We start from the raw sequence: 20,560 nt of genomic DNA on the forward strand, positions 1-20,560 counted from the left end.
CATGGATCGAACTTGTTTGTTCAGCACATCCCACAGATGCTCGATTGGATTGAGATTTGGAAAATTTAGAGGTCAAGTCAACACCTCACACTCGTTGTTGTCCCCCTCAAACCATTCCTGAACCATTTTTGCTTTTGTGGCAGAGCGCATTATCCTGCTGAAAGAGGCCACAGCCACCAGGAAATACTGTTTCAATGAAAGGCCATACATGATCTGCAACAATGTTTAGAGAGGTGGCACGTGTCAAAGTAACATCCACATGGCTGGCAGGACTCAAGGTTTCCCAGCAGACCATTGCCCAAAGCATCACACTTGCCTTCTTCCCATAGTGCATCCTGGTGCCATGTGTTCCCCAGGTAAGCGATGCACACGGACCTGGACGTCCACGTGATGTAAAAGAAAACGTGATTCATCAGACCAGGCCACCTTCTTCCATTGCTCTGTGGTCCAGTCTGATGCTCATGTGCCCACTGTTGATGCTTTCAGTGGTGGACAGGGGTCAGCATGGGCACCCTGACTGGTCTGCAGCTATGCACCCCCATACGCAACAAACTGCGACACGCTGTGTATTTTGACACCCTTCTATCAGAACCAGCATTAACATCTTTTTTTTCTCAAGTCAGCTTAAATTTGAGCTACAGTAACTCATCTCTTTGATCGGACCACACAGGCCAGCCTTCGCTCCCCCCGTGCATCAATGAGCCTTGGCTGCCCATGACCCTATCGCCGGGTCACCACTGTTTCTTCCTTGGACCACTTTTGACACAACTGCAGACCAGAAACACCCTAAAAGAGCTGCAGTTTTTGAGATGCTCTGACCCAGTCGTCTAGCCGGCCTATGTCAAACTAGCTCAAATACTTAAGCTATCCTTAAGACCATATAACAGAATAGTGCAGATGGATAAAATAGTGTATTCATTTCATTTGATGAAAAAATATATATATACATTTTTAATGATCAACCAATGTTCCCTATTTTAAATAAAAACATAATTGACAAACCATAAAATCCACATGCAGCCTGGACAAACAGCAGCTCAAATTGAGCAATACGCTGGTGGTCTGCTTTCTCGGGCACATAATTTGAGACCACCTCATAAATCAAAGAGCAGAGCAGTCAGACATCCGTGCATTCCCAACTCACTGCCCACTTTGGTCAAGTGTTAGTGCTTATAGGTCTTTTATGTAGATTCTAATAAAATACACACCTCCACATGACCTCATGCCATGTCTGTATGCGTCCGATCTCTATTGGCTTCTGGCCGAGGGTGTTGGTTAAAGATTTTACAACATAAACAAGCTTTGCCCCTGGAATCCAGAACTCCCGCTCTGCAAAGCAAAGTTCAACCATGCTGAAGCATCTGTTGCCACTCACCAAATATAATCAAGCCTATAAATAGAGCCACTGTTTTTCAGTCCCCAATAGAAATGATCAACCCTGCAAGAACCAGACACAGACTGAGAGACAGACGAAGCAAGGAGCGAGCCAAGACCAAGATCCAGTCTGTTGATGGTTCCATCTGGGACGACAGGAACCTAAGGAATAGTGTAGCATACACACCTCTGCCTCATGCTGAGTTCTGTAAAAGGAGGAGACAGAGAAAACTCATATTGCTCTTCCACCTTGTGCAGACGTCTAAACAATGTGCCTCTCTTGGAAGGTAGGTGAAAGTTGGGGATCTGGGCGGGACAGAAGCTGCCCACACCAAGACATTATTCAGGTGGATGGATAAGTACATTTTGAAGGGAAAGTGCTCTTTGTAACAGAGTTGCATAATATAATTGTTAGTATTGATACACATTGGTTGTTTCTTGTAAGGGATTTCAATTATGATAATATATGTAATTATTTATTTGAAAATCATTAAAAACTCAAAAGTATGTCCAGACACATAAAATAACAGCAGCGTGAATTTTGGGGAGAAACGTGGTTAATTGTCATTATTCTGGTTCTAGGTGTCAATGGTGTGTTTATTGCCATCCTACCAGAAATCTTTGGCCTTGGGGGGACATTTTTGGTTATCATAAAGGAAAACAGCTTATATATCATGCTAAATTATGCTTTTTGAAAATGTGAAAATGCAGAACGTTTTCTGTAATGGGCAGTGCTGGGTAGATTGTAGCTGGTTACTGATTGCATATTACATGACAAAAATTTGTAAGTAATGTAATCTACTTACTCATTTGTAAGTAATGTATTCCGACTACTTTTTAATTAGCTACTTTTAGATTACCTTTGACTCGTTTATCAGATTTTTTTGAATAGGATAAAAAACAATTTGTATTGGTTTTTAAAATGGGGGGGGGGGGGGGGGGATTTGTGAGTGAAAAGCTATTAAGTCATCCAATTTAATTAAATCATTTAAAAATAAAACAATCAAAACAAAACATGTACTAAAAAAGATTTAAAAAAATATTATCTGCATGTCATGTGACAATCTGATTACATGTAGTAGGCTAATGTAGCTACTAACCAGTGTTGGTGATGGGGATGTTTCAGAATTAGGGGATAGAATACACAATTTTGACATTATAAAAATCTTTATGTCTATGGAAAAATCCCCACGAAACATGAAAACCCAACCTGTGTGTGTTGCACGTGGGTTATTTATAATAATCACAACAAATGTGATATTAAAAATACATTTTATTTAAAATAAAATAATACTAGATTAAAATAAAATAAGTCTATATCTCATTTAAAAACTCTTGGCCTACATCATTCAATATGTAGCATTTATAACCAGAAACAAGTTACATCAGTAGAATGCTTTTTGATTGCAGAAGTATACACATGTTGCAGCGTCACGCGTTCCGATTGGACATTCGTGTGCCCTTTTTCAACGGTACCTTTAAATCTCTACCATCTGATTGGACAGTGAAACAGAATTCTGCATGACATTCTTTTCCTTTCTCTGGACCCCGGAAATACCCTTTTATGGAAGGAATGCGAGACTTTTACAGACATACTATCAACTTCCGGTTGGGTGTGAGCGGCTGTCTCGCTTCAAAAATATCTGGTTTTACTGCTTTCAGGGCCTGGATATTTGTTGTCTGCTTTTCCTGAATGCTCCCGTTTTTTCCATACAGTTAGGTAATTACTGAGGGAGTTCTTTATTTGAGTTTAAGGAGTAGATTTTAACACTTATTATTGGCTAAAGTGCCAAAACTCTGTTCGTAAGATTCTCAGTGTGTATTCGGTCTTTAATTTGTCAATCTTTTCTTGTAGAAAATGTCAAAGTCCCTAAAAAAGATAGTGGAGGAGAGTCGGGATAAGAATATCCCGGAGGTGGACATGTGTGACAGAGGAATATCAAACCTGCTGGATATTCCTGGATTGTGTGAGTTTACTGTATTCATTTCTTTACAAGTTTAAAGTTTTATATTGTGCTAATGTTAATTAGCTTAATACGAATGTTCATTAATTACGTTTACACTGTAAATATGTGGCTGTCATAGTATGTGGTGTCTATTTACAATATATGATCGCAGAAGGAGATTAGTGGCGTCATCACGTTGACGTTATGATGCAATGACACCAAGTAAACATGTCTTTTTTTCTTTCTTTTTTTTTACTTTTTAATATTTATTTTGTAGTCACCTTGTCCAACATAACCCAACTGGTACTGAGCCACAACAAGCTGAGTGGTAAGTTCTCAAGATAATTCTCTTATTGTATTTTATTGTTGCGTTTAATTTAACATATTGATTGAATGAATGAATGAATGAATGAATTAAATAATTAATTACATATTACAACATACAATACATTACAATAACATATTACATTATTATATTACATTATTTACAGCTAACGTAGTCCATTAAGTTACATCTTTGAGAGATGGTAAGAGTTCTGTAGGTTTTATAGCATGGCTGTTCCCAGTGTTGGGGAGTAATGTAACTCAATTATGTAATTTAATTACAAAATAAACGGAACTGTAATATATAACAGTTACTGAGATAAAAATTGTAATTAAATTACAGTTGCTTATGAAAATGTTAATGATTACGATATTTTCTGTAAAATCTAGGATATATTGAATAATATAAATTTGTTGCTTTGCCTGTCTTTGATGTGCACCACACCTCATGCCATTTAAAGGCCGTTTTGTAAAGCAATGCTATTGTGATGCGTTTGATCAGTATCAAATATAGTTCACCCAAAAATAAAAATGTTTCTATGATTTACTCACCCTCAAGTTATCTTAGGTGTATTTGACATTCTTCTTTAAGATCGAATACAATCTGAGTTATATTAAAAAGTTCCTGGCTCTTCAAAGCATTATGATGGCAGTGAATGGCTATTTTTGTTTTAAAGTCCATAAAAGTGCTTGAAATACAGGCAAGACATATTTTTGTAGATGTGTTCCTAAAAATATGCATATATTTTTACGTTCGTATGGGACTGTTTTAAACCCGTGTTAGACCCGTGTTAGACCCGTGTTTCCCCCTAGTCCGACCCGACCCGCACCTGTATCCGACACAGTTTGATGTTTTTCACCCGTTTCAGCAAAATTTTTGGGTCGACTCATCGGGTACCCGAACCCATGCAGGACTCTGCCGTGTGGAGCACTTTTATGATGGATATATGCACTTTTGTGGACATCAAAACATAAACAGCCATTCACTGCCATTATAAAGCTCGTCTGAAAGAATAATGTCATATACACCTAGGATGACTTGAGGGTGAGTAAATCATAGACAAATAAAACATTTGAAGTGAACTATCCCTTTAAAGGTGCACTATGCAACTTTCCGTCCACCAGAGTTCACCTATTCAAAACAAATGCATAGTTTGATGACGCAAAATTTGAGCGCAGCATCTTGGGACATGTGGTCTTTACTTCACAGCCGGTGGAAAATAGGACACGGGCAGAAATCACGTTCATGCATGCGGTTATTAACGTTACTGTAGTGTAAAGCAGAGCAGGACCGAGTGTTGTGGAGCTAAGCACGGCCGCTGGAGCGATTGTTACACAAATACCTGCCTCGCGAACCACGTGACTTTTATCATGACGGGACGGGACACATTCGCCGGGCGCCTGCACTATTTCCGCTCTTCCGGTTATGATTAGGAGGTATTGCAGCTCTTTTTATCATATTAGATACATTTAAGTATTTTGAAAAGGATGTTATGATGTTATGACGTTCCTCCGTGCCCTCGCTTGTTCACAATGTTAAGAGTAAAGAGCTTCTGAGATAAAACCCAAAACCGAGGGTAGCGCAGATATGACGCAATTGACAGGCGACTCCCTCAGACGCTATGCTGAAACGTCCCGATCCTTAGTTAACATAGCAATTTTCTCTCAATTTACAAATAGTTGGAAACATTTGGGATATTGTAGGTACTCAACAATATATATATATATATATATATATATATATATATATATATATATATATATATATATATATGTATATGTATATATGTATACAATATAACACTGGCCTAGTGGTTTTTGAACGTTTTACTGCAAAAATACTACAAAGTGCACCTTTAACTTATTGCACAAGTTTAATATTGTATTGAGGTTTATGAGGGCTGTAGAACTGGTTAACTCCACTAGAGGGCTGTCTTGTCCTTGATCACTGTTTTGTTGTTGTTGTTTTTTTAGGTTGTGCTCAGTTTAAGTACCATGAGTGAACATGAGTACTACATATTTAGTTAAGTTACATCTTGATTGTAATTTGCGCACATTTCTGTCTTTCTTTTAAAAGTGAGTTTAATAATAATTTCTGTAAGTTGAGCATTATTATGAGTTATTATTAGGAGAAATATGTTTGTCAGTGTAGTTTGGCTCTTGTTTTCCACACCCACATAATCTTTGGGTTCATGGTAATCGCTCTGAGCCGTGTTAACTCTCATCTGATCTGAACGGGAAGTGGGGATTTGTTTGTTTATGCAGGAATCTTTTCTCTTAATCTCCATGAAGATCTCAGTGTGATAATGCACATTTCTGTCAGGTACCGTCTGTAGTGATGATCAAAGCCTTTTAATATGATTTATAAGATTTGAAGATGAGGAAATGACTCATTCCGTTATGGGTCAAACCGCTTGTCTGTAGCTGATTAAATGAGGGAGAAAACTAAACTTTATGGATACATAGTGAGGTCCAAATGCATGAGACCAATAGCAAAATGCTTCTATTTTGCTTTATATAATATTATATTGGTAACACTTTATTTTACAATGTTCTTGTTACATACGTTACATGTACTTACCATATTAATGACAGTAAATTATGCATAACTACATGCAACTAACCCTACCCTAACCCTATAGTAAGTACATGTAGTTAATTCACATTTCTTAGTGCTTAAATATATTAATACACTGTAACAATGACACATTAAAACAAAGTGTATATTACATTATAATAATTACAATTCTATGAATCTGAATAACGTATGTCATAATAAATATGAACATAATTTCACTGTATTAAAAATAAATAAATTTATATTTGTTCCTGGACTTCATTGTAATGAAAGGAGGAGGAGATATAGTGTATTTTTATTCCCTTCTTTTTTCTGTGTATTACTCACCACTCTGCATTTCCCCTTCTCTGTTCTTCTGCTCTCTCTCATCCTCATCCTGCCTACTTAAAGAGCAGAGACAGGGAATCTGCCATCTTTTGAACTTTTCAGGGTAGTCAGGAATTACAGTGACATTTGGAACCCTTTCATTAGTGGCTCATGAGTAAAGCAGGGCTGCTGTTCGGCCCGGGCAGGCAGTAGCTCAGGTAATGAGACGGAGAGGAGAGAGGGGCAAACCTTCTGCTCTATATAGCCGTGTACTCTTTGTCCTATTACCATCAGCATTTTCTGCTTGTTTTAAACACTCCAATAAGACACACACTTTGTGGGGACTTTCCATAGGGGTAATGGATTTTACACTGTACATTCTATCCCCCTACTCTGCCCCTGCCCCTTAACCTACCCTTCACAGGAAACATTCAGCATTTTTACATTAAAAAACAAAACAAAAACATAATTTAGTATGTTTATGAATCTATTTACATTGTGGGGATCGCTGGCTGGTCCCCATAATGTAGGTGATCTCAAGTTTATATTACATTGTGGGGACATTTGGTCCCCTTCTGGATGATTTATAAACATTTTGAAAAGTGGGGACATTGGGAATGTCCTCTTATTTCATCCTCTCCTTGTAAAGCCTATTTCATACCCATATCGTTATATACATTTGTGTCCTTATATTTCACAAAAACACACACACACACACACACACACACACACACACACACACACACACACACACACACACACACACACACACACTTTAAACATGTGTTTACAAGTAGTTTTGTGCTTACAACTTGTGCATACAAAAATATTTTCAAGCAAGAAAAGTCAGCAGAAGGACAGCCTGTAGCGCTTGAGAGCCCTGTCTGTGGTTAGGAAGATAAACTGTAGATGTGTGGTAGAGACATGTGTCTTAAGGATGGAAAAGGCTGAATAGATCGATCTTGTGTGTCATTTGGAGACGAGTAGAGGGACCCTGACATGGGGCGCAGAGTTCAGTGTCCTGCAGTGTCTCTTGGTACGTTTACACTTCCGTTGAGACACTGGGAAACAAATCGTATGTTTCAAGAATCTTTTATAGATGAAAAGGTCAGAGGATTGATGCAAAAATTGGGAACTGAAGGGTCCATCTGAAACATACTCAACTAGCATGGACACATTTTTTGTGTCTAAAATGTACATTTCTGTCTTACTTTCATTGTTATAGCTTTTAAGCGTACATTTAAATAGTTTGAAATGTCATATATATATATATATATATTGGTCTGTCAAAAATTAAAATAAATAAATAGGATAGAACAATATTTGATTGAGATGCAACTATTTAATAATTTGGAATCTGAATATTGAAAAAAATCTAAATATTGAGAAAATCGTCTCCAAATGAGGTACCTAGCAATGGATATTACTACTAATAATAATTTTTGATATATTTACGGTAGGGAACGTATATGACTATATGCAACATGCACAAGTTTAATATGTGTGTGTGTTTAATAACTTTTCTGACTATTTTAATGTTTATTTGTATATTTATATTTGACAGATTTTTATTATGGTATTGATGTTTCTGTCTATAATAAATTGGCTAATATTTAAATATGATACAATATCTTAAAATGACCAAATATAGAGCAATTAGTCTTTTGAATATAATAAATATACATAATAATAATAATAATAATACTATTTTATGTTTCTTATTAATAAGTGCATTTACTGAATTAGGCTGTGAAAATGAACACAATATACTGATTACATACCATTTGGTATATTTATTATTCAATTATTGATGTATTAATACTACTACTACTACTACTACTACTACTACTACTACTACTACTAATAATAATAATAATTTTTATTATTATTATTATTACTATATTGTAATATTATTATATGTTAAAAAGAAACAGGTATCACTTTACAATAAACATTCACTAATAAGTTAATTTGGTAACAGTTTAGAATACTGGTCATTAGTTAACATGAACTAATAATGAACTGCACTTATAAAACCTTTATCTTTGTTAATGATAATTTCAACATTTACTAATACATAATTACAATCTTGTTAACATTAGTTAATGCACTGTGAACTAACATGAACAAACCATGAACAGTTGTATTTTTATTAACTAACATTAACAAAGATTAACAAAGAGAAACGTATGAACTGCTCATGGTTAGTTCATGTTAGTTAATACCTTAACTAATGACCATTATTCTAAAGTGTTACCAATTAATTTATTAATTATCATAATAATGATATTATAAAGTAATTCTTAGCAAGCATATGCCGAAGAGATCATGTGCATTCATGCTTGTTTTGTTTTGGATTGTATGTGTGACGGCTGAATCATTTGTTCCTCCGTGTCTGGCGCGGAGCAGCTCTCGTTGATCTCTCTGGAGGTATTCGTGTCATGCTGTTTGTGTAAACCTCTCCCACCTCCCCTCCTCCGTAATGAGGGGCCATTGATCAGCCAGTAATCGGATAGAGCGCCCGTTCGGCCCATCGATCTCTGTCGACAGCAGAAGGGGGCAGGATGGCCTTGCAGGAGGGGAGGGAGGGGTGCTGATGATCCGTTATGCTAAGGCCTCCATCATTAAAGTGTCAAATCTATCGCTGGGGGAGTGACCCATAATTGAGCCATCAAAGATGGGACGTCTATCTGCTGACTCTGATAATTAGCCATTAAACCTCGACAGGTCAGACCTTCGGCCTCTGTTCATTAGGCCTCATGTCTCGTTTGGGAATGCTTTACCTTGAAGATTGTATTGGTGATTCAAATACAGTCAATTTAAACGCTTTGATTGATGAGATTGAAGTTGTTCTTGTTTAATAATTGATCCTTACCATCTCTCTCTCTCTTTTCAGCTGTGCCTCCAAACATTGCAGACCTGAAGAACTTGGAGGTGTTGAACATGTTCAATAACCAGATTGAGGAGCTTCCAACTCAGATCAGTAGCCTTCAAAAACTTAAACATCTGAACCTTGGGTTAGTCTGACGTCTCATCTTTTCTTGTCTCATCTCTTATCAGTTAGTTTGGCCTCTTCTCTACTCTTCCCTCTTTGTTTAATTTTTGTTTCGTTTTGTCTGTTGTCTATTATACTTTCATCTCTCTTATCCTCTGGTATCCACTTATCTCTTTTTCTCTTTTCTTCAACTCTTTCAGTCTCTTCTCTCATGTTCACATCTGTTCTCTTCTCTTCTCTTCTCTTCTCTTCTCTTCTCTTCTCTTCTCTTCTCTTCTCTTCTCTTCTCTTCTCTTCTCTTCTCTTCTCTTCTCTTCTCTTCTCTTCTCTTCTCTTCTCTTCTCTTCTCTTCTCTTCTCTTCTCTTCTCTTCTCTTCTCTTCTCTTTTATATTATATATTTTATATATTTTATCTTGGTTCCCCTTTTCCATCCTCTTGGCTCTTATCTCCTCTTCTCTTTTCTTTTTTCGTCTCTTCTCAACTTGTTTAGTTTCTTCTCGTCTCTTCTCCACTTTTCACTCCTTTGTGCAGTTTTGTTTTTTGCTTTTGCTTTTGGTTCTTCTATCTCCTCTTATTTTCCCTCCTCTGTCTCATCTCTATACTTTCACCCCTTCTCCTCTTGTATCCATCTTTTTTTCTTTTCTTCTCCTGTTGTTTCTTCCTTTCTCTTCGCTTGTGTTCACCTCTTGTCTAATCTCTCCATATATCGCTCAACTTGTTTTGTCTCTCTTCTACTATTTTATTTGTTTTTGTCTCATTTTGTCTTCTTCTATCACCTCCCTGCTCTCATTTATTTTATTTTCATTTTCTCATTTTTTTCTCTTGTCTTTTAAAATTTCATCTCTTCTCCGCTCAAATCCTCTTGTATCTTTTCTTCTCTCATCTTGACTCTTCTCTTCTTGTCATATCTTTCTTCTTGACTTTTTTTCTCATCTCTCTTATGATGTTGTCTCGTCTTGGTTTTTCACTCCTCTCTTTTGTTCCCTTCCCTTCCTCTCGTCTTGTCTCCTCTCCTCAGCTTGCTCCTATCCTATTTTCTCCTCATGGTTTCTGAACCAAAAATTTCTGGGTCAGAAATAATTTCCCAAAAATCATGTCTGCATTAACTGCATTAATTCTAGTTACTAATACTGTATGTTGTTGATCAGACACCTACTTTAGGAATCCTTTTTTGTGAGGTTAAGAAACCTTGACAGTGTCTTCCTCTGCTCTTCTTCCTCTCTGACTTACTTCATCCCTGGTCATCCCCTTGTGTTTAGAGCCCACCTGAGCCCCACCCGATTCCCAAGGGTTCTCCTTCTCCTCCGAGGGCGGAGCCTTCGCAATGTCACGCAGGATTAAAGAGCGGCACAATCTGCCCCTCGACCGGCACCACACATTTTTATCGATTTGCTGTCAGACGCACCATTTCTACACATAATCTTGAAAACATAAGCCGGCTTCTTGTATTCCCGGCCGCTACTCTCGACTCAAAACGTGAGGATGTGTGTGTGAGCTTGGCCGCCCGTTATCCTGATCTCATTTGTCAAAACAATTCCCCTTCTTGTGTAATTGCTTCACAAACATGTGGTGGAATCAATTTGTTTGTTTCTTTAAAATCTGTTGCTAAAGTTTCCGTGTCTTCATGTCAACCAAGTGTCATTTGAAAGAAAGAGCCAGAGCACAGACGCTTAAATAAGCAAGAGTTAATCAGCATCTGATTTGGCGCCCCGCTCTTTTTTTCTCTCCCCTGCTCTCTCCCGTTTTTTTTAACTGCATCATCGGGCACCTTGAGCATTTCTAATTTCAGATTCCATGTTCTCTGTCGGAAGTTTTTCAGCCAAAATTTAATCCGTTATCGTTCAAGGGTGAATATGATTTGAACATTTACAGACACAACACACATTTTTAATATTAGTGAACTAGCTAAACATTAAACTTTCATTAAGAAATACCTAAAGTTTATATATAAAAAACTTTAGGTATTTCTTCCGACAGAGAACATGGAATCTGAAATTAGAAATATATATTTATATATATATAAATAAACCATGGTGTCTAAATGTCTGAGACCAAAAAAAATCTGGGTTTCAAAAACACTACTGTTCAAACATAGATTTTGAAGCACGTCTCTTATACTCACCAAGGCTGCATTTATCAAAAATTCAGTAATATTGTGAAATATTTTTACAATAGTTAAAATACATTGCATTCTGTTTCAATATACACTCACCTAAAGGATTATTAGGCATACCTGTTCAATTTCTCAATAATGCAATTATCTAATCCAATCACATGGCAGTTACTTCAGTGCATTTAGGGGTGTGGTCCTGGTCAAGACAATCTCCTGAACTCCAAACTGAATGTCAGAATGGGAAAGAAACATGATTTAAGCTATTTTGAGGCTGGCATGGTTGTTGGTGTCAGACAGGCCGGTCTGAGTATTTCACAATCTGCTCAGTTACTGGGATTTTCATGCACAACCATTTCTAGCGTTTACAAAGAATGGTGTGAAAAGGCCTGTGGGTGAAAATGCCCTGTTTATGCTGGAGGTCAGAGGAGAATGGGCCGACTGATTCAAGCTGATAGAAGAGCAACTTTGACTGAAATAACCACTCGTTACAAACGAGGTATGCAGCAAAGCATTTGTGAAGCCACAACATGCACAACCTTGAGGCAGATGGGCTACAACAGCAGAAGACCCCACCAGGTACCACTCATCTCCACTACAAATAGGAAAAAGAGGCTATAATTTGCACAAGCTCACCAAAATTGGACAGTTGAAGACTGAAATTTTTTTGGCTTGTCTGATGAGTCTCGATTTCAGTTGAGACATTCAGATGGTAGAGTCAGAATTTGACGTAAACAGAATGAGAACATGGATCCATCATGCCTTGTTACCACTGTGCAGGCTGGTGGTGGTGGTGCAATGGTGTGAGGGATGTTTTTTTGGCACACTTTAGGCCCCTTAGTGCCAATTGGGCATCGTTTAAATGCCACAGCCTACCTGAGCATTGTTTCTGACCATGTCCATCTCTTTATGACCACCATGTACCCATCCTCTGATGTCGCAGAGCTCAAATCATTTTAAATTGGTTCCTTGGACATGACAATGAGTTCACTGTACTAAAATGGCCCCACAGTCACCAGATCTCAACCCAATAGAGCATCTTTGGGATGTGGTGGAACGGGAGCTTCGTGCCCTGGATGTGCATCCCACAAATCTCCATCAACTGCAAGATGCTCTCCTATCAATATGGGCCAACATTTCTTAAAGAATGCTTTCAGCATCTTGTTGGATCAATGCCACACAGAATTACAGTTCTGAAGGCGAAAGGGGGTCAAACACAGTATTAGTATGTTGTTCATAATAAACCTTTAGGTGAGTGTATTTTAAATTGTAATACAATTTATTGCTGTGATTCAAAGCTGAATTTTAAGCATCAATTTTCATCACACCAGTCTTCATTGTCACATACATGATCCTTCAGATTATGCTGATGATAATATAATTGGTAATCGAAAATGTTTTATTACATTGGTAAAATTAAAAGTGTAAGTGGTTTCACACTTTCACTAGTGTTCACAGACTTTTGGACCCCTCTCTATTTAACTTTGAGGTTATAAAAGTAAAAAATGAGAAGATCTGTTGAGAGTTGTGTTATAAATCTTTGTTGCGTTCGAAATATCAATCAAAATCAGTGAGATGGATCTGTGCACACTGCATGTCTTTGTCTCATGTCTCCGGGTAGGTCGGCTATGGATTTTCAATGGGTTCCCCTGTGTCAAGAATTGACGGGTGTTTTATAAGTGTGTGTCTGCTTGTGGACGTGCAGTGTGCGCTTTTATTTGAAGCTGATGATTTGGTTAAAATGGCATTTTATTGTCTTTATGTGTAGGATGAACCGGTTGAGCACTCTTCCAAGAGGGTTCGGATCTCTTCCGGCGCTGGAGGTTCTGGATCTGACGTACAACAATCTGAACGAGTCCTCCCTACCTGGGAATTTCTTTTACCTCAGTAAGTCTACATCACACGCCCTGTATTACCAGTATAACCTGCATTAAATTTATAACAAATGACTGACTGTTCATAGACCACTTGATGCATATTACAAACTAAAATAAAAAGAAATGGTAGAAAGTTAATTTACAAGTGCAAGTTTTTAAACTTATTTTCCGTAAAACAAAGTTGCATTTCCCAGTCAGTTTGAAAAGTAAGTCATCATTTACTCATCCTGGTTTTGTTCTAAATGTCACATGCCCTTCTTTCTTTTATGGACAACAGAAGAAGAATTTGTATTAAATGTCCCACTCTCGCTCGTCTATATAATGGCAGTGAATGGCAACCAGCATCAAGCTTTTTAAAAAGACATAAAAGTATTACAGAATGATAATGTATTTAATGTTGTGTTTTTGTTAATTCTGAGTTCTCAGAACTTGTATGCCTTTTTTAAAAAGCTTGTTGCCAGTCTATTTACTGCCATTATATTGACGAGCATGGACAATGGAGCATGGACAATACCAGTGTGACTTTATTTTAGGGTGCTATTCTAAGTGCTTTTTCGTTCTTCTTTTGGGGGTAAAAAGAAGTTTGAAATATGTGACGAGCTGTATACTTCTAGCAAAATCTTAATGCCGCCCACACTGCTGTCTGTCTGCCTCGGTGGACTGACCAGAAGAAATTAACCTGAGAAGATTTCCTCGTCAAAGAAGGCAGAGACTCAGAACACACCTACAAAAACAAACTTTGTTTTGGCCAGATAGTTTTCAAAATGATGTCACACCAGTTTGTTCTTCGAATTATATTAGGGCCTTCATAATATCAAATCTCACTTTTTTATTGTGTGATTTAATTAAAAAGAAGCAACATATATTATATTCATGATATTGATTTGAGTGATGCTTAGAGACTTAAAAAACGATGTTGACACAGAAATTTAGAGATTGCAGTCTTTCCCCATTTCATTATAAGGAATGAAAATGAGGTCACCAAAATGGCCATCAAATGAAATGATTCACTCAATTTCACTTTGATTACCTTTTAAGACCAAACGTATACTTTTTTGACCACAAAGGTTTTTGAGTAAGAATTGTAGTTGGTTGCTGAAATAAGACAGTCAATTTGGGTAGTTTTTTGGCAGAATAAGCTGCAACGAGGACCAGACTACCTACTAACAATATGCAAACAAAATAACTGTTAAGTTCATCATCTAACCCTCATCAGTCCAATCAGCTGGTCCCGTCAGAGGATACTGATGAGCAGTGATGGGCTCTAATAACCTGTTATTTTAATGGCAGCCACATAATGAAAGCACCATCTTAACATTAATCAAGGTCTCTGATCTCTTACCACACACACACACACACGCACGCACTCACCTCTTTATCAGTGCGGTTTGGAGTGGCTGTCATATCGGCTGTGATATTGACTCTAAAACTATTTGAAATGGATATGATTGTGTTGTTGTTGTTTAAATATAGATGGACAGGAAATGGTCGGGCAAATACTTGTTAGTTGGGGCCCTATTTGTGTAGGATTTGAAAATGATTTTTGTTCAGAAAATTATTTATATTTATTTAATTGGTTAATGCTTTTCTGAATGTTTGACCATGTGTTTATCTCATGTAGCAGCTAAGTATACAGTGTAAGTGTATATTTGATTCTTTTTGTCGATCTGTTGATATTGTATGTGCTTGGGTGTAAGATTGTAGCCATGCTGTATCAATCAGAGATGACCATTTCTATTGATCAGTGTTTGCAATACTCCTCTAACACACACACACTTCTCTCTCTCATTTCAGCCACCCTGCGCGCACTCTATCTCAGTGACAACGATTTTGAGATTTTGCCCCCCGACATCGGCAAACTGGCCAAGCTACAGATAGTGAGTAATTTATCTAAATTCCCTCTGAAATCAATTGCTTTTGTGGTGGAGCTCTGCGCCTTGTGTGTTGGATTTATTCTCCGCAGCGTGTGTTCTTTATCAGACGTGGTGTGAGGTGATTTAGAGGCTGATCTTCACCCTTGTGCTCGCTAGGAACAGACTCAATGCAGGGCATAGTCACATAAAACAGCTGATAATTACAACTTTACATTTAACTATTTAGGTTTGGTGTTGCGTTAAAATTAAGGTGTAATTTCACCCATGCATTTTATGATCAAAGTGTTAGTATATTAAATGGTGCACTCATGTGAAATGATGTCAGTTATCGCAGGGAATAATTTTAAGTAATGGAAGTCTACATGGATGGCAGGACCCAAGGTTTCCCAGCAGAACATTGCCCAAAGCATCACACTGCCTCCGCCGGCTTGCCTTCTTCCCATAGTGCATCCTGGTGCCATGTGTTCCCCAGATAAGCGACGCACACGCACCCGGCCATCCACGTGATGTAAAAGAAAACGTGATCCATCAGACCAGGCCACCTTCTTCCATTGCTCCGTGGTCCAGTTCTGAGGCTCACATGCCCACTGTTGACGTTTTCGGTAGTGGACAGGTCTGAGGCTGTGCAGCTCCATACGCAACAAACTGCAATACACCGTGTATTCTGACACCTTTCTATCAGAACCAGCATTAACTTCTTGAGCAATTTGAGCTCCAGTAGCTCGTCTGTTTACTTCCAAGTCTCCAGTGCTGCACGCCCATCAAAACCCAGTGTTTTGGAGAGAGCCTCAAAACCAGTGTAGAAAATAGCCTATTACTTATTAGTTATGATGTTTTTGAATGTAAAAACCACACAAACATCATTTGTTGACCTCAGACAACAGTATAAAAATTTTTTAAAAGCCAGTTCACGACACCTTTAAAATACGGCCCTTGTCAAACTTGCTCAAATCTTTATGCTTGCCCATTTTTCCTCCTTGTAACACATCAACTTTGAGGATTTTTTTTTACCTGCTGCCTTATATATCCCACCCACTAACAGGTGCCATGATGAAGAGATGATCAGTGTTATTCACTTCACCTGGTCATAATGTTATGCCTGATCGGTATATATTATGTATACGTGAAATGTTTTGTCCCATAGACTTTCATATACAAATAATGCTCAATAAGACCAGGAACATTTATTAAAGAGTTAGTTTACCCAAAAATGAAAATTCCATCATTAATTACTTACCCTAATGTCGTTCGACACCCGTAAGACCTCCGTTCATCTTCAGAACACAAATGAAGATATTTTTGTTGAAATCCGATGGTTCAGAATGGCCTCCATTGACACCAATGTCATTTCCTCTCTCAGGACCCATAAAGGCACTAAAGACGTCGTTACAAAGCCCATCTCACTACAGCGGCTCTACAATCATTTTATGAAGCAACGTGAATAGTTTTTGTGCGCAAAAAAACTAAATAACGACTTATATAGTGATGGGCCGATTTCAAAACAAAGCTTTGAACTGTTAAGAATCAGCATATTGATTAATGTTTCGGATCGTGTATCAAACCGCCAAACTGCTGAAATCACATGACATTGGTGATCCAAATCATGATCGTGTTCTGAGTAATTAATTGATGACAGAATTTTCATTTTTGGGTGAACTAACCCTTTTTTTTCACTCTCTAATTTCTCACTCTCTCTTTTTCAGTTGAGTTTGAGGGACAATGACCTCATCTCTCTTCCCAAAGAGATCGGAGATCTCGCTCAGCTGAAGGAACTTCACATTCAAGGGAACAGACTCACTGTACTGCCTCCTGAACTTGGTAAGACGTGCGCAGCACGTGTTCCCGGACCAAATCCTTTATATATTCCAATCAATCAAAGTCTGACCTTAAAACTGGAGTACAGTGACTGATGGATAGGAATGCAAGCTACTACACACCCTTCTCAACCAACAAAACAAAACATCCACACTTACACTACCAGACACAGCTGTGCATCAGAGTGACCACCATGTGGGACAGTCCCAAAATTGAAGGGAAGGTTCTGTAAGCTCTGCAAGTATTTGAAGGTCTATCAGCGAGCTCATTGGCTACTGATACATAAATTGTGCCCTGAGATGGATGTGATTGCAAGCTGATTGAGTTAAGGGCCAATCTAGTGTTTCATGCAAGCACTTTGTATTTAGCAGACTGAATAGGTCATGTAGAGTAAATTACATTGTACAACTGGGCAAATTGAGTGCCAGTCAAAATTAACAAAGCTTATTTTGCCATTTAAATGTTACCATCCAATGGGATGGCAAATAGGCTTTCCAACTAATGTAAATCAATATTTGAATAGTATAATGATAGTAAATGTATCTCTCACACATGTCCCACATTGTACCTCAAAATCACATCTTCTGTCCTGCAGCAAAGCAAAAACCAGGTGGTCACCCTATTGTGCATTTTAATTGGCTACATATTTTTCATCTCTTGTGTGATTGGCTGGAAGCTCTGTGTCGGATCACACCTCAGAGTGGGACTGCTGGGGTCAACCCAGGTTAAACTGCTCTCTACCTGAGTGACTTCACTTTGGGAAAACCTAGACTCACACACACCAACTGCCCTTCTGACAGGAGTTTTTCCTCCTGTCTAGTTCCATTCCAACAGTTTAATCTATGAATCTAGTGCACAAGTATTCCTGCATTATGTCAGCACTCACCTTAAGTGTCATATAAATGTTGTGTGAAGGGTACGTGTACAAAGCGGTTTACAAGATCACAATTATTTTTAAGCATGAAAAAAATGCCCATTGCTAGCTTGAATTTGTGAGGTGCATGTGGTTGAAACGAGCTACAAATAGCAAAATTCATACTAGCACATGACTGGTTTTGCACAGGCAAACAGCATTGTCTTCAAATTTTAGTAGAGTTTAGCAATTGGCAGTTGTTTGTTGCCGTTCTAGGTGTGTGTGAACGCTCTGGTCAGCAGGTCTTTGTCCTGTGCTCTCTGTAGGGCAGACTCTTCCTGTGTGTAGCTTATTAGGACCCCTCTGTCATGTCCCTGTAATCCCACTCCACAGACCGGCCTCGTTAAGATGGGTGTATGTGTGTGAGAGGAGAGCCAAGCTAACAAGGAGCAACCAAGCGCACATGCCAAGAGCAGGAAAGGAAAAGGAGAGGAGAAAAAAGCAAGGGATGTGAACGAGAGTGTGGAAAGAGGACAGATAGACAGTCTTTACCATTCAGAACATCTCATGTGTAAAGCTGATGCTTTAAACTGTTTAAAATGTTGAAATGAAAAGAGGAAGAGGAGGGTGGAAATTGAACCTGGACCAGCAGACGTCTGCTCGACCGTTGAGATCTGAAATAGTTGTACATATAGGTCTCTCGTCTAGGTCTTTTAGGTTCAGGGCAGATTTACACTAACGGTCATGTCTGACTGAGTTTTTGAGGTGTGGCATTGTGGCCAGGGTCTAGGTTTAATTTCACCCCCTCTTTGACAGGCCGCTCAACACTTGCTAATCAGGAACTATTTAATTAGCCCCCTTGTGAGCTGAGATGAGCCACATTAGCACTTTGACCTGGACTGTTCCATCTGCACAATGTGAACTGATTCTCTTCTGGTCTTTTGTCGTCACGTGTCATTTCCTGTCTCATCTTGTCTCTTTTCTTCTCCTTTCATCTGTTCTCTTCTGGCCCACTTTTGTCATGTCTCTACTTGTCTCATCCCTTTTCAATTTTTTTGCTATTGTCTTGTCTTTTTTCATCTGTTTCTTTTCTTGTTTCGTCTGGTCTCTTCTTTTTTCCGTCTTGTCTCGTCTCGTCTCGTCTCCTCTACTCTTCTTTCGTTTCATTTGGTCTCGTCTCGTCGTCTCGTCGTCTCGTCGTCTCGTCTCGTCTCGTCTCGTCTCGTCTCGTCTCGTCTCGTCTCGTCGTCTCGTCTCGTCTCGTCTCGTCTCGTCTCGTCTCGTCTCGTCTCGTCTCGTCTCGTCTCGTCTCCTCTCCTCTCCTCTCCTCTCCTCTCCTCTCCTCTCCTCTCCTCTCCTCTCCTCTCCTCTCCTCTCCTCTCCTCTCCTCTCCTCTCCTCTCCTCTCCTCTCCTCTCCTCTCCTCTCCTCTCCTCTCCTCTCCTCTCCTCTCCTCTCCTCTCCTCTCCTCTCCTCTCCTCTCCTCTCCTCTCCTCTCCTCAGCTCTCCTCTTCTCTCCTTATCTCTTTTTTCGTCTCCTCTCATCTTGTCTCCTCTCATCTTGTCTCCTTCCTCTTCTCTCCTTATCTCCTCTTTTCATCTCCTCTTGTCTCATCTCGTCTACTGTCATTTTCTTGTCTCTCTTTCTCATCACCTCTTTTTTCTTGTATTGTCTCTAGCCTTTTCTTATGTTGTTTTATGCATCTTTCTCATATTTTCTCATCTTGTATAGTCACTTTCTCTTTTCTGTCTGCCTGTTCTCTTTTATCTCGTCTTGTCCTGTCTCATCTCATCTTGTCTTCTCTCTTATGTCACCTTTTTTTGTCTGTTCTCTTCATATCTCATCTTGTCTCTTCTCATTTCTTGCTTTGTCTCGTATTTCATCTCATCTCATCTAACTGTTTTTTTTCCTCCTTGTTTGCTTATCTCACTGATCTCTTCATGTCTTATCTCATATTGTTTCTTACTTGTCTCTTTTCTCATCTAATTTGTTTTCTTGTTGTTTTTTATTTTCTAATTGTTTGTCTCACCTCAAGTTTCCATCAAACCATTCTATTGCATCTTATTGTCTTCTTGTATCTTCTTTTTTCTTGTTTAATCTCCTCTCCTTGTCTGATTTTACCTTACCCCCCTCTCTCTTTCCCTTTCCCTTTCCCTTTCCCTTTCCCTTTTCCCTTTTCCCTTTCCCTTTTGGTAAATCTCTAATTTCTCACCCTCTCTCTCTCTCTCTCTCTCTCTCTCTCTCTCTCTCTCTCTCTCTCTCTCTCTCTCTCTCTCTCTCTCTCTCTCTCTCTCTCTCTAGGCAACCTGGACCTAACCGGCCCAAAGCAGGTGTTTAAGGCTGAGAATAACTCCTGGGTGATTCCCATAGCAGACCAGTTCCAGTTGGGCATCTCTCATGTCTTTGAATACATTCGCTCAGAGACCTACAAGTAGTAAGTGAATCTCTCCATCCCTCTGTGCTGTTAAACGTCCAGGAGCATGTACAATGAATCTGAGTGACACAGA

The 20,560-nt window shown here is 38.7% G+C and overlaps 1 protein-coding gene across 2 annotated transcripts in view; it reads left to right on the forward strand.

The window, feature by feature from the left end:
* The first annotated feature begins 1,473 nt into the window (after nucleotides 1-1,473).
* rsu1 (Ras suppressor protein 1) overlaps nucleotides 1,474-20,560 on the forward strand; it is a 39,477-nt gene continuing 20,390 nt past the window's right edge. The window contains exons 1-8 of one of the 2 annotated variants that reach the window (XM_067435364.1): nucleotides 1,474-1,661; nucleotides 3,230-3,341; nucleotides 3,598-3,648; nucleotides 9,425-9,545; nucleotides 13,403-13,521; nucleotides 15,306-15,388; nucleotides 17,089-17,203; nucleotides 20,355-20,487. In XM_067435364.1, the coding sequence (XP_067291465.1) occupies nucleotides 1,644-1,661; nucleotides 3,230-3,341; nucleotides 3,598-3,648; nucleotides 9,425-9,545; nucleotides 13,403-13,521; nucleotides 15,306-15,388; nucleotides 17,089-17,203; nucleotides 20,355-20,487 (752 nt within the window). In that variant the 5' untranslated portion in view covers nucleotides 1,474-1,643. Of the gene's footprint in view, nucleotides 1,662-2,961; nucleotides 3,095-3,229; nucleotides 3,342-3,597; nucleotides 3,649-9,424; nucleotides 9,546-13,402; nucleotides 13,522-15,305; nucleotides 15,389-17,088; nucleotides 17,204-20,354; nucleotides 20,488-20,560 lie in introns of those variants that run through there. The other variant, XM_067435365.1, reaches the window with a different exon arrangement.

Source organism: Pseudorasbora parva, chromosome 24 (assembly GCF_024679245.1).
Source record: "Pseudorasbora parva isolate DD20220531a chromosome 24, ASM2467924v1, whole genome shotgun sequence".
NCBI classification, from domain to species: Eukaryota; Metazoa; Chordata; class Actinopteri; order Cypriniformes; family Gobionidae; genus Pseudorasbora; species Pseudorasbora parva.